At 41.9% G+C, this 13,784-nt stretch overlaps 1 protein-coding gene across 1 annotated transcript; it reads left to right on the top strand.

Moving 5' to 3' along the window:
• The first annotated feature begins 2,098 nt into the window (after positions 1-2,098).
• On the top strand, positions 2,099-13,296 carry LOC142563331 (uncharacterized). Its single transcript, XM_075673891.1, has 3 exons — positions 2,099-2,165; positions 3,072-3,312; positions 12,024-13,296. The coding sequence occupies exons 1-3, from the start codon at positions 2,099-2,101 to the stop codon at positions 12,409-12,411; spliced, it is 696 nt and encodes a 231-aa protein (XP_075530006.1). The 3' UTR covers positions 12,412-13,296.
• Positions 13,297-13,784: the final 488 nt, after the last annotated feature.

The following is a 13,784-nucleotide window of genomic DNA, read 5'->3' as shown; positions in this document are numbered from 1 at the left end:
TTTATGGCGTATTTGAAAACCAATGCGTGGCATTCGCTCCAAACACACCGTGCAAACATATCATCAACCAATGACTTCGTGGTCTGTTCCTCAGTTTCAGACATACCGGCAATATCCTCGTCCTCAGCATACAGGAATGCACCTAAAGGTGATTTTGACATTTTCAAGTAGATCCTGAAATACGAAGAAGTAGTGACCGGATTCCAAAAGCAAGTTTGTCGATTCTGCATTGTACTTCCTTGGCCATGAAATGGTTGCCGTACGCCTCCAGCGAGTCACACGGAAGCAGTCGTCTAGTTTCTGCGCCTCGCCAACTAGTACCGTAAGCTCATTCTCCGGTACGCTGTCGTCTGGCCCCTGTTTGACACCCTGTTGTCCGGTCAGTCAGCTTTACGCTCTATCAAGAACGCTCCCTCCAAAGCAAACCCTTTTTCTCACCCAAGGTAGAACGCCATTATGTCACTGATACTTTACACCTGTGAAGGCCGTACTATAGCAGTTGATAGAGTATGGCAGCCGTTTGGCTTTCTTCGGAGGAATGTCACACCACCTAAGCACCATTGAGCAGTTTCGGCTGCTAAGGGCTAGTGGCCCACTAGGCGGGAAATGTGAGTTCCTCAATAATTGGAAATTTAATATCATTACGAAACACAAGCGACGCACTTATCCTGAAACGGCTATCAAGTCTGTCTACACTCCACGTGAGATGCGCTAACTCGCTTAAATTTATGGATTTGTAAGTAACATCCAGCACATCAGTAGAAAGGACAGCCCCGTTGGTGACGTAATCTCTCGAATAGAAGCCAATGCAGGCATATTCTAACCATGCCCACAGCACACTGAACAGCAAACGAAGTATAGGCAATTTTTATGGTAAAAAAAAAAGATGCCAGCACTGCCTCAAAAAAATTGTCCTGTTCTTCTGATATCACCGGCCAGCACTGGTATCACGTTGTCATCATGCCTCATTTTCACATCGTCATCGTAATACTGTTGACGTTATTGTAGCTTTATGATACCTTTGTTCTAATGCCACTAAGTGGAAGTTCATATGTTCAATGAGAAAACATATGGTGGTAGGCTGACCTCCTTCAATGAAGCAAATTTCCTTGGCACTACATTGATGAAACAAGTTAATATTAAAAATGTGCCACCGATAATGTCTTGAAAGCAAATTTTACGTCATGTCTAGCTATGAAACATTTCTCTTCGAGCACTTAAATGCCTCTATTTATTTCAAGCAACATTGCCAGTTTTGCTACGATGGGAGATGAATGGATCAAAGTTCTGATTACAGACATCCAGGATTACTTCTGGCAATTTCCGACCGCTCAATTAAAGGTACCGCACAAAATAGAACAGCGGCAACGAAAGGCTAGGAAGAACTTTAGAAAACTTAATATTGGAAATTACTTGTATCATGTATCTATACATTATGCGAACAGCTCAAACGGGTTTTTGCCGAAAGAATTGCGGTTACGAAACGATCTTTGGCCAGTGTAACGTCATAGGCATAAGCAACATTCACTTAACCAGAGATATTACAGGAACAGCACAAATCGCCAGGCCACGTGACACCGCAAATTTAGGCATGCAATCAATTAAGCACTCAAATGAGCTAGCAGCTAAGAAATTGATTTTTTAGCCGTGAACATTCAAATTTTTACCTATTCATACTTCTCATAACATTCCATTTTGTGTAGTCTTTTCTTCTCTTTTGTTTGCTCTGTCTTATTGTGTATATTCTATTGGCAACATGGCAACATATCCATTCTAGGAGGCACTCTTGCGAAGAACATATCATTCATTGCAGGCAATTACACACAGCTTAGAACACACAGCTTAGAATTACACAGCTTAGAACAGATATGAAGGCAATATATAGACGACAGAAGCGGTGTCTACTGATTTTGATTTTAATAATGTTTATCTATATAGTGGGAAAATGCAAAAACAAAGGTTTTGTTACCAAGCAGATAACATTATCAGAAAAAAGGTCATGAACATACTGACATCCACCTAGTTGGGTCACTCAACATTCAGCAATGCAACCGGTGAAAACATTGGAAAGACACTAATTTATTGTGAGAAAGGGCACATGGTGCCCAAGCGCTCGTTGCGCAATCGCAAGTTCATATTTAGTGAAGCACAGCCACTGCTAAGGAGTACGTTTTCAGCGTATGGTGCTATGGAATTAGATTTTTGGTCGACTTTCGTAAAAGCTGCCTCAGTGAGTTTCGTCCGGTTGAAGTACACGTCTTGCAATAGAACTGGAGCTGCTTGTTTCCGAGAATACGTGATCAAGTCGGAGTTATCTTAAACTGCCGTGTTTAGTGGCTCACTTGTTGCTGGAGGCACAAAAAGGTGAGTGTTTCTTTGCAGTGACAAAACCTGGTGAAAGAGAAAAGTGGTGCGAGGTGCATTGCTCGTAAGCACCGTTTGTAGTCTGCACTCCTCTTGTAAACATGATATACACAGTGTTACATTGAGACCATATGAACAATAAGTAGGGACATTAGTGTCTACTCCTGGTGCTCATTATGCAGCGCACAAAAAACCAACTAAATGCCTTAAATTTCTATTCTTCAACGTGCCCACTCATGCGAATACGCCATTTTTATTCATTGTTTATGAACATCTGGCAGCTGCAAATTTTTTAACAAGGCATCGGCAGGCCTATAAGAAAAGAATTTGCTGCTGAAATTTGAGGACAGGCAAGGTACTTACTTGGTGGGCGGGCTGGCAATCTGTCTTCTATGTCCATCGAAAGATACCGGTCCATATGCTCGGAGTTCATGCTAGCTTCATAACAAACTATATTCAGTTTTTCATCGACGCAGTTGCTCTTACACTATAATTGAATTGTGTACTCTCACTGAAGAGCGCAGTAATTTAAATTGGTCACTCATTTTGTGCTCGAACCGCGAAGCCCATGAATTCAGCACATTTCTTTGGCGCGTTTTTCTGCCTTTTACTACTTTTCTGTGCTGGAAAGCCTTCATTATTCTTGAAGGTTTGCGTTTACCTTTGAAAGCCAAAATGTAAAGCGTAACAGAAAGTTGGTTGCGCAGAGGACCTTGCCAAGTGGGAGGCCTTCGTGACGCTGCTGCTACGAGTGCACGGTTGCATTCGCCAGGTGCGATTCAACATCTGGACGTCGTCGAAGTCGGACCGGCCTTTCTACCGATCGTTACAGATGCGAGATGGCTGTGTCATTGTTGACATCCAGACGGCTGCAATGCGCCAACCGTGCAGTATGTATGGGGTCCCTGTCTACGTATCCCAAGTCATCGATGAAGGTCTTCCAGGCATGTAAGTTTCTGTTGAGTTCACACGCCACTCGTCAGCAGTATTGCCATGGTCTCCACTAGTTTCGAAACTTTCATTGGGTGCATTGCACGTGCATTGATGCAGGGAGTCATATTCAGCCAATTTTCATGTGCAGTAAGGGATGAAGGCTTCGCCCAGCATATTTTTTATACCCATGTGTTGCTCTGCCTGTTCCCAAGTTATGCCTGCAAATTTCCCTACTTCTTAAAATGACTTAGTTCTCTGGTGTCCTCGGCCGCACTTATCTTACATTTGCAACGAATCTGTAGCTCTAATATGCCAGCCGTTATCGGCCCTGCACATTACATGGCTGGCCTAGCCTCATTTTGTCGTTTGGTTTGTCATGGTGTTAATTAGATTATCAGCCACCTGCATTTTCTCTAGTTCACACCGCTGCCTCTGCCTTTTTAAGTTACGCCTAGATTTTTTTCCATCGCTATTTGCAAGGTCCTTATTTCGTTTTAGGCTTCTTTGTTAACCTTCTAGCTTCTCCTTATATATAAAACCTCTAGATTCCTATCATGATCATCACCATAAGCCGATTTATCACAATAAGCCAATTAGCACCCACGAATCCCAAAATTTTATCGTCGCACCTAGTCTTCTACAGTCCTCTACTACGCTTCCCATCTCTTGGTACCCATTCTGAATATCTAATGGTCCGACGCTTATCTAACCTGAGCATCACATGGCCTGCAGCGCCACTTTTTTCTTTCAACGGCAATTAGAATATTGGCTATAACGGTTTCTCTCTGATCCAAACCACTCTTTCTGTTTGTTAACGTTATACCTAGCATTCTTCGTTCCATCGCTCTTTGCGCGGTCATTAACTTGATCTGAAGCTTCTTTGTCAGTCTCGAAGTGTCTGCTCCAGATGTCAACACAGGTAAAGTGCACTGACTGCACAACCTTCCTTTTCAGTTATGATGGTAAGCTTCCAGTCAGGAGCCGACAATGTCTGCCCTATGCGATCCAACTCATTTTTATTCTTCTATTAATTTCTTTCTCATCATCAGGGTTCCCTGTGATTATGTGCCCTAAGTAAACGTACACCTTTACAGACCCTAGAGGCTGGCTGGCGATCCAGAACTCTTGTTATCTTGCCCGGTTATCCATCATTATCTTTGCCTTCACCATATTAATCTTCAACCTTGCTCTTACTCTCTCTGCTTAGGTTCTCAATCATTTCTTGTAACTCGTCCGTAGTGTTGCTCAATAGAACAATGTCATCGGCAAACCAACGTTTCAGAGGTATTCGCCGTCGAGCGTTACGTTTAAGCCTTGTCAGTGCAATTGCTTGAATACTTCCCCCAAGCACGCAGTGAATAGAATTGAAGAGATTGTGTCTCCTTCTCTCACCCCTTTCATTATATGAATCTTCCTACCTTCCTTGTGTAGAATTAAGGCAGCTGTGGAATTTCTGTAGATTTTTCCAAGATATTTATGCAAGTGGTCTGTACTCCTTGGCTACGTAATGCTGGTATCTCACTGAACGAAATGCCTTTTCGTAATCTATGAAAGTCATATAGAGAGGCTGATTGTAATCTGCGGATTTCTCGATTACCTGATTGATGACATGCATGTGATCTATTGTAAAGTATCATTTCACGAAACCTGCTTGCTCCCTTGATTGACTAAATTCCAATGTTGTCCTTATTCTATTGGGAATTATTTTACTGAATATTATATACAATACCAGGAGTAACTTATAGGCCTATAATTTTTCCATTCTTTAAGGGCTCCCTTTCTGTGGATTAGTATGTTCACATTCCTCCAGTTTATTGGCACCCTTGCATCTGATAGACAATTCGTATAGAGAGCCACAAGTTTTCCAAGCGTTATGTCTTCTCCGTCTTTGACTAAACCAACTGCTATTCCATCTTCTACTGCCGCTCTCCGCCTTTCATGAAGATAAGTTTCGTTTTTGCTAACTTAGCGGTAAGCTACCGGTCATGTTTTGGTAATGGCGGCCGCATGCTCTGACACAGTTTAATCCTTCTAAAATTTCCGTCCCCTGTTCAGGATCCACGGTGAGCAAATGATCTAGATAAAGTACTCTTACACGGATTCTAGAGGCTGGCAGCCAATAAACAATTCCTGTTCTCTTGCAAAACAGTTGAATGTCACCTTTTAATGTATGTTTAGCGTTGTGCGTTAATTTTGAAAGACACTTTTGTTGGTCTAGTGAATCAGGCATTGTGGCGAGTCAATAAAAACTTGCTTATGTTAAAGTTTTCTCTCCCGCTATTGTCAATGATATTATTCACTTTGGTACTGAACCTGAAGCGGATCCTGTGAGGGTGTTTATAGTACGTGGATGTGTTTGAATAATAGTGTTGACCTTTAAATTTGAGTGCCCTATTATTTGTAGAGAAGTGCAGACATATTCCACGAATCTCTTAGCAATTAGTGACATTATACGTTTAAAGCGGATGTTGAAGCCCTTACGCAAACGCGGTCATCGCGAAATCAAATGTGAGACGTGAAAAAAAATATTTCAAACAATCTAATTGATACCTTGTCATACAGTTACCCTTCGAGGTTTATAAAAATGATCCTGAAACTGTTGTACATACCTGAGTAAAACTCAACAAGCCAATAATGAAATTGTAGTAGTAGGCAAGACGAACGGATTATGAAACAATTGTTGGTGTGATCACTTTGGTTTTACACCGTTCTTACGAAAGGTGTTGCTCATGAAGAGCATAAACAGTTTATAGATGCTGGTAGTCTCCCGCTAATTGCAGCTGATGATGTTTTGTTATTCCTACGGAGTCTGAACAAAAAAACCTCGGGTTCTGTTGATCCGCCAAATGCATTCTTGAAGTGATTTTTTCTGTACATATAGCTTCTTTGAAGATACACTTGAATGGAACAAAAGAAATTGTTCAGGCCTACAAAAAGGGATATAGCAATGGTGTCATTGATAGGTGTAACGTTAAGGGATAAGAAAAGCACGGATTGGGTGAGGGAACAAACGGCAGGTAATGACATCTTAGTTGAAAACAAGAAAAATAAATGGGGGGGAGGCATGGGCAGGACATGTAATGAGGAGGGAAGATAACCGATGGTCATTAAGGGTTACGGAGTGGATTCCAAGGGAAGAGAAGCGTAGCAGGGGGCGGCAGAAGGTTAGGTGGGCGGATGAGATTACGAAGTTTGCAGGGACAACATGGCCACAATTAATACAGGAAGGGGGTATTTGGAGAAGTATGGGAGAGGCCTTTGCCCTGCAGTGGGCGTAACCAGCTGATGATGAATGGTGTCAACCTATATGCCGGGTTCCTTTATACGATCCTGCTGCAGTTTGCTGGAGCAGGGCTTATCTCACGAAATAAAGTCAGAACAAAAACGCCTTGTAGATGCAACAACATGTGTTTCGTGGCAGAATGCCTGTAATAACAACATAAGAAACAAGCATGCAATTAATGTTGGTGGTTCCAGGGACATGAGGTCGAATAAGTTCTCTTCCTCTATTTTCTTAAAGCACTTGATCAAGTTCTCCAGGAATCTATCAGTATGGTCAGCCAGCAGTGCCAGTCCTGAGATAAGAAGTTTATTATTAGGAATTTTTATTTAGGGTCTCCAGGAGTAAATCCTTGTCTATTTCCGTATTACTCTCATGGTACCGATAGCGAACGCTTAGAACTTCCAAATACGTAGGAGTTCCTCTCGAGAATGAATAATCCTAGACTACTCTTATAAGTTGCCAAAATATTCATTCTTAATAGTCATTCGCAATAATAGTTATCGTAAGAGTTTGAATACTTCGAAGCATGGAGTAAATACCGTTGGAGAGATTTCCTTGCCATGAGAAAAAAATAGGCATAATGAGAACGTTGTCGAACACCACTACTAACGTGGGCGAGGCTAAACTAAACGCGCTCACTACAAGGTACGCAAATCAAGGAAGGAAATAATACTTCACATCCCTCCCAAACACTTGCATGCCACCGGTTTTGCTGGCGCGGCACCGAGGCTGCGATTTAACGAACGCCTAACGTCAGCTGAGTGAAAAGCACGACGAGAGGGCGTTGTACGAACGAGTGAGCACTCGCGAACAAACCCCGTCAAGTCTTTTGTGGCTTCCAGTATGGGCTGCCAGCTTTTTAACGCGACAGCCTTAAGGAGCTTGTGTCGCAGAAAAGCTGGTGTCTGCGCGTTGGCCGCGAGCGATAAATCCAGGAAGGCACTTCATAAATAAAAAAAAAACACTTGCAAGATGGGGCTGGGTGGGAATCGAACCAGGGTCTCCGGAGTGTGAGACGGAGACGCTACCACTTCGCCACGAGTTGGATGGTTCAAATAGGGACCAGAGCGCCTCTAGTGAATGCGCTATTGCCTTAGAAATGAGCCGTAGAAAGTTACACTGTGGTGTATATTGGTAATTATGAGCATGTAAATTACAGAAGTAGCAGTTACACGAGTAGTGAAGTACGTTTCCATTACATTTCTTCTGCGCCCGCGCAGAGCCATCTTGCGGCAAACACAGAACCCTCCTCTCAATGTACGGCGTTGTTCCAACACGTGGCGCGCCACTCGCCCCATCGTCGCATCCGCATTCTTGGCGCGTCGCGGCTCGGCTGTCCGTGCCGATCGCGACGTTCAGCTCGCGTAGATCGTTCGAGTGGCCGGTGCGAACGGGGTGCAATAACGCTATCGCGTTCCACTCTTGTAGGCGAAGCTTAAGCGTCCTCCAATTTTTGTGCTGCAAATGTACCAAAATGCTGAGATAAAATTTGTTTGTTACTTTATAAGCATCACGATGATTCTGCTGTGCCGCAGGTTTGGTCTCATGTGCAGTGGTACTTATTTATTCAAAACCCACGCTGGGACCTTGAGACATAGCGCGCATGTGTGAGCCTCCAAGGTGTATTGCCTTTGTTATTTAAAGTGCTATGGGGTGCCGATAAGTGCTGTTACTACATTTCTCTAGTAATTGACACGTTTTATTGTGGCTAGATTTTTGTCTGAATCACTTTGTGCCTGCATTGCCGTACTAATATTTGTTGCACGTGCTGCTGTATATGGCCTACATTCTCTTGTTTAGAAAGTGTACTGGAGTCTCCAGTATCCTACACTACTTCGCTGTTCAGGCATGTGGGATTAATACGGCATACGCCAGGCAGAATGCTCTCTGCCTTTTGCCTTGTCACACAATACAATTTCAGCGTTCTTTTTAGAATTTCAGAATATATTTATTGGTAAAGAAACAAAAATATTACTTGTGTGTAGTATCCATAAGGAGGTCCCATAGTGGAAGACTGTATCGGGACCTCCTCTTAAAGACACTGATGATGGTATACAATTTTTGAAGCAACAGTGGCACAGATTAGAGGCAAGAATAATATGGAAACATGTTTGTATTATTTGAGCAATAACAATACTTGGTAACAGTATGACAGTACAAACATGAAATTTGAAAAAACGAAATTGACACTATTAGTAAGTAATATGAATGCTTTTAGTTCTCTTTCCGATTGGCATAAAAATCTAGCATTTCTGACTACGGGTGCTGGATTATTGCAAAGCGATATCAAGGAAAATCCTGTAGTCTGTTTACCATAGTAAGAGCTTTAGGTAGAAGAAAATTACTATTGAGTGCAAATCTAGTCTAAGAGCTATCAAGCCACAAGGTGAGAAGCGGATGGGTGGTAATTCCTTAGTTAAATATTTGTAGACTAAAATCCCTAGATTATATTTGGTGAGTTCTGAAATGGTTTGGATGTTTTCGTGTAGTAGTGATTTTCAGTATGCAAAGCGTGAACTGCTTGTAATAATTCTTATGGATTGCCTCTCAATTACCTGGAGGGATGGCAAGAGCATGTTATAAGTGTTGCACCTACTTATTAGGTCGCAGTTAATGTGAGAGTGAATGAATGAGTTTTATAGCAAGATTAATGTAACGTGTGCAGAGTATGGTGACGAGATTTAGTTACAACGAGAATACCTTATGCCATTTTCCGTTTTTGTATGAGAAATGTATTTATATTTCAAGTTGCAGTCAACAGAAATCCCAGTGAAAGATGAGCGTAGGCTTGCAGAGACAGCGTGAGGCACAAGTTAATAGAAGGGAAGGATGCCGAATGTTGTGGATGTGAGGAAAAAACAACGAATTCAGTTCTGGCAATAATAGATAATAGGTTAGCAATACACCTGAATATAACATTTTCTAGATTACTTTTTAGCTTGTTAAGAAGTCCCATGTTTTTATCAGATGCGAATATGGTAGTAAAATCAGCGAACAAAATGCACTTAGTAGACGACAAACAGTTAGGTAGGTAATTAATATAAATAAAAAAGAGTAGCGGTCCTAAGGTGGATTGCTGAAAGACACCTGTTTTATTGGTTTGTTGTCTGGATCAGACATGAGACACAGATACAACTTGAACTATGTTGGATAAGTAGATATTTAATAGTCGGAGTGCAGGATCACCTACACCGATAGCCTCAAGCTCGGCAAAAAGGATGTTATGATTTAAGCAGTCGAATGCATTTGTTAGTTCGCGGAAGACTTAACCTGCAAATAAACTCTCGTCAATTATTGTTTTTAATTGATCAGTTGGATGTGAGTTCCAGATCTGTGAAGTAACCATTATGGAAGCCAAATTGGCATGAAGATAGAATATTAAATTTAATGAGGTATTTGGTTAGACGCAATTCGAATAATTTCTCGAGAACTTTGCCGAAAACAGGTAAAATACAAGTAGGACAGTAGTTATGCCATGGTGTGCTGTCACCTTTCTTTTTCTAGAACTGAGATGACTTTATCGCACTTAAGATCGTTAGCAAACGCACTAGTCTTGAATATAAAATTAATTATATGCAACAATATATAAGAAATGAGGTGTGTAATCATGTTAATGGCAGCAGGCAGAACTTCATCAATTCCCGCACTGGTGGGTTTTATGTGATCTGCCGTCTTTCTACTAGCGTTGTGTGAAAGATAAAATGTGCGAGGGGACACGGTTAAGTTGAGTGGCTTTTGAAGGAGTGGGTGTGTCATTGTAAAAGAAAAAAATAGGACCCGAAGGCATAGACTATGTGGATAGGGGCGTTGTACTGAGTTGTTGAACATAGCTTTAAATGCCCGTTCTGATAGAGAATTCCCGTTTAGAAAAAAGTTGACAAAGTTCCATTTGAATTTTGTATTATTGCCTGCTTCTAAGATTGTTTCCTTATAGATGTAATTGTTTCGCCGCTTTTCACTGGCTATTCATAGAGTTACGCCACCTTTTATATCGGGAAATTATTTTGGTATATAATGGTAGTTTTAATATTTTTGTACAGGTTCTCGTGTTTTGCAGTGCTGCTAATAAGGTTTTAGACATCCACGGAGTGTGGGAGAATGCAGAGGTTATTTATATTTCCTTTTACGATGAAATTATTGAACATGTAGTATATTTACAGTAATAAATAAAGAAAATGCTTTCTAAGGACAATCAAAAGTTTTGATTTCAGACCAGCCTATATTAGCAATGGCCGTTATGGAGCTCTTTGTCCAGAACATATTTAGAGCGTGTATGATTGCAAGGACTCGAGTTATAATTAAAGCCTAGGAGCAATGGATAATAATGAGTGCTGTTAATGTCGAGAACTTTCACCTCTGGTTAATATAGTACATTAGAGAGGATGTGATCAATTAGTGTCCCGGTGCCATTAGGAACCTGTCTTGTAGGAACATTGATTAATCATTCGTATCCGCAGCTTAGTAGCAGCCTGGTGTAAGAAATAACTGTTGACGTGTCCTTGAGTAGGTTAATTTCACCCATTATAGTCACCTCTTCGTTTTCCAGTGAAACGGTATGTATAGTATCATCAATATTAGATAACGACATCAACTTATGATGAAGGGGGACAGTAAATGCAATCAAACATTATATATCTGTGATCATTGGAGGGAGAACAAATAACTATTTCAATGTGGACAGATTCGAAATTAGTGATGGGCAAGTGCAGATCATGTCGTCTGCGATAAGTAAGATCAGAAGAAATATTTATCGCCGCACAACTATGACTGCTAGTTAACGTGTTAAAATCTTCTGAATTGTATTTAAAAGAAGCAATATACATATTTGTGATCGTCTGATAACGAAGTTTCAGTTAAGGCAATTAGTGAGAATGATAAAGAGCATGATGAAAGGAAATGATCAATCCCATCAATGTGTTCGCGATAGCTCCTAGCATAGAAAATAATGACGGAATGGAAGCCACTTATGAACGAATTAATTTGATTAGGTCTCAGGAAAGGGACCATTATTGATGCGATAAGCGATGGGACAACAAACACTGGTTGCTATGCTGTTCGACTGTTTAGTCAAGTCGAAGTCATACTGAATGCTCAGAACTGCTGTTGTCATTGTAGCCTTGATTGGACAGTTGTCAGTCCGAAGAAACGTCCACTTCTTTTCTTTCTTCAGTGTCAGGTCTTTGGAAAACAGGGCTTTGTTACATGGGGTGAGATGATAATTTACGAAGATGAATGTGTTAGAACTGATAGAGAAGCATAGATCACTAACACACACCTTGGCCTGCCGCGCTTCACTGACGAAGTCAGATTTCTTCGTTCGAGAGCAAAAACGCGCAATCATAATTTTTTTATGGCTGTTTGTTTATCACTGTTTAAAACAGCGCTAAATAAATAAATAAATGGTCGCCGTACTAATACGTGTGGACGTTTGTCCTTTTTTCAGAAACATGCCGAGACTGATTAAAATCGTCAAGAAAATGCCTTTCCTCGACAAGCTGGTGTTTTGTGTCCAGAGCAGCCACTCTGGGCGAAGAATAAGCCGGGTGACCTCGACGATCCTCGGTTTCGGCCGCGACAAAGAAACCACGAAGAGACTCAGCGCAGAGGCGTCATGCGGCCCTTTTTTGCATTGCATCGGCGGCGATGAACGCGTAGCAAAGACAGTCGTTAGCCTCGAGCCTATGATGACACCTGCACAATTCACTGCTCGTGAACTGGCAGGATCATACGGTGTCCATCGGCTGCTCCAAGTTGAGGTTACTTACTACGCTACTCGAACCGTTCACTACCACATATCCACTCTACAAGCGGTTCTGGAGCAGGAGGACTAGCTTCCGTGGCGATGCACAGCGTGGCCCAAAACTTCAACGCAGTTGGCCTAGCGCGCGACCTGTCACAGCGATTCTTTAGAGATATGTGTCTGCCGAATTGACAATAGGATCGCTCTGACTTTTGCTAAAGTATGTCCCACTCTTGCGAGCGGAAATGTTCCCGTTAAGAACTCGCTTGAAGGTATGCCAGTGCGTCAAATAATGCAGGTAGCACGCGAGGCCTAGCCTTGCTTAGTGAGGTGCATGAGGTACCGTTACCAGGTAGAATTAACGGCTGGAGCAGTAGCTTCATATGCGGAATGGCTTGGAGGTTAAGACGTCTTGAACAAACCTATAAGCAAGTGCTCGTTTTAAGACGCAGGTTGCCCGTAGACGCTCGCAAATGACCGAATTCGTTGAACATGTCACAAAAAAAATGCTGAGCAATGCATCTAGACGTGTGCGCTGAGTAAATAAGCCCTATTCATTGCTGGGCGGTTCTTAGTGAGGATGTCAATCTAGTTTTTACCAAGAGAATTCATCGTGCACTAAAAGGGCACAATTACGTTTCTGGCGCACCCTGTTCTCTTCTTCAAGTGCGTATTTTAAACTTTATAGCATCAATGTTTTTAATTCGACCGGTACAGTTTTATTTTAATATGTACGTATTCATTCATAAACTATCTATTGTAATTAATTGCATATAGACAACGTATTTGTACACAGGGCGCCTCGCAGTTTTTGAACCACATGTGTTTATTATAGCGGTGGGGATTTTTTTCCTTCGTGTGCCTCGAAGTACCATTATATGCTCCTTGTGTGCTCATCGCTGGTCTCATCGCAAGAATGCAATGTTCATAGCTGGAACATGCTCTTCATTTTTCATCTGGTCACCAATAAACATCTTCATATACCTGCCCAATGGCCAAATACGGATGTGTCCATGCGTAATCGGCGGTATCATTGCCATCAATCATCAGTAAGTTAAATATGAATGCTTGACCTGGTAATACAGTTATCTTGTAAAAAAAATGTTGTAGTTTCAGTCGCAAGGCGAAGCATCGATTGTCATAAGAAATTAGTAGATTAGGAAGAAAGAATAGTAGTGTCATTGGGCGTATAAACTTGGAAACATTCGCTTACAAACTCAATTAACAACCACGGTGTCAGCGTGCAGAAGCAAACATAAACACGTCGCACTCGATGAGCGCGTGCACTCGCTGTCAAAATGCTGGTGTGAGCGAGTGCGGCAGCGAGCGAAGTGACTTTAGTGTGCTCTATCGCATCAACGCAGAAGCCTCAAGAACACAGTGCGCGCAAAGGTATGAACCGTCTGTAGATTCAATATGCAGCGCGTGCTACCGCACTTTGCTGTGCCAAGTACGCACTTCCTG

The sequence above is a fragment of the Dermacentor variabilis genome, chromosome 11, assembly GCF_050947875.1.
Source record: "Dermacentor variabilis isolate Ectoservices chromosome 11, ASM5094787v1, whole genome shotgun sequence".
NCBI lineage: Eukaryota > Metazoa > Arthropoda > Arachnida > Ixodida > Ixodidae > Dermacentor > Dermacentor variabilis.
Note: the sequence above shows the minus strand (reverse complement) of the source record. Positions and strands in the feature narration are given on the sequence as shown.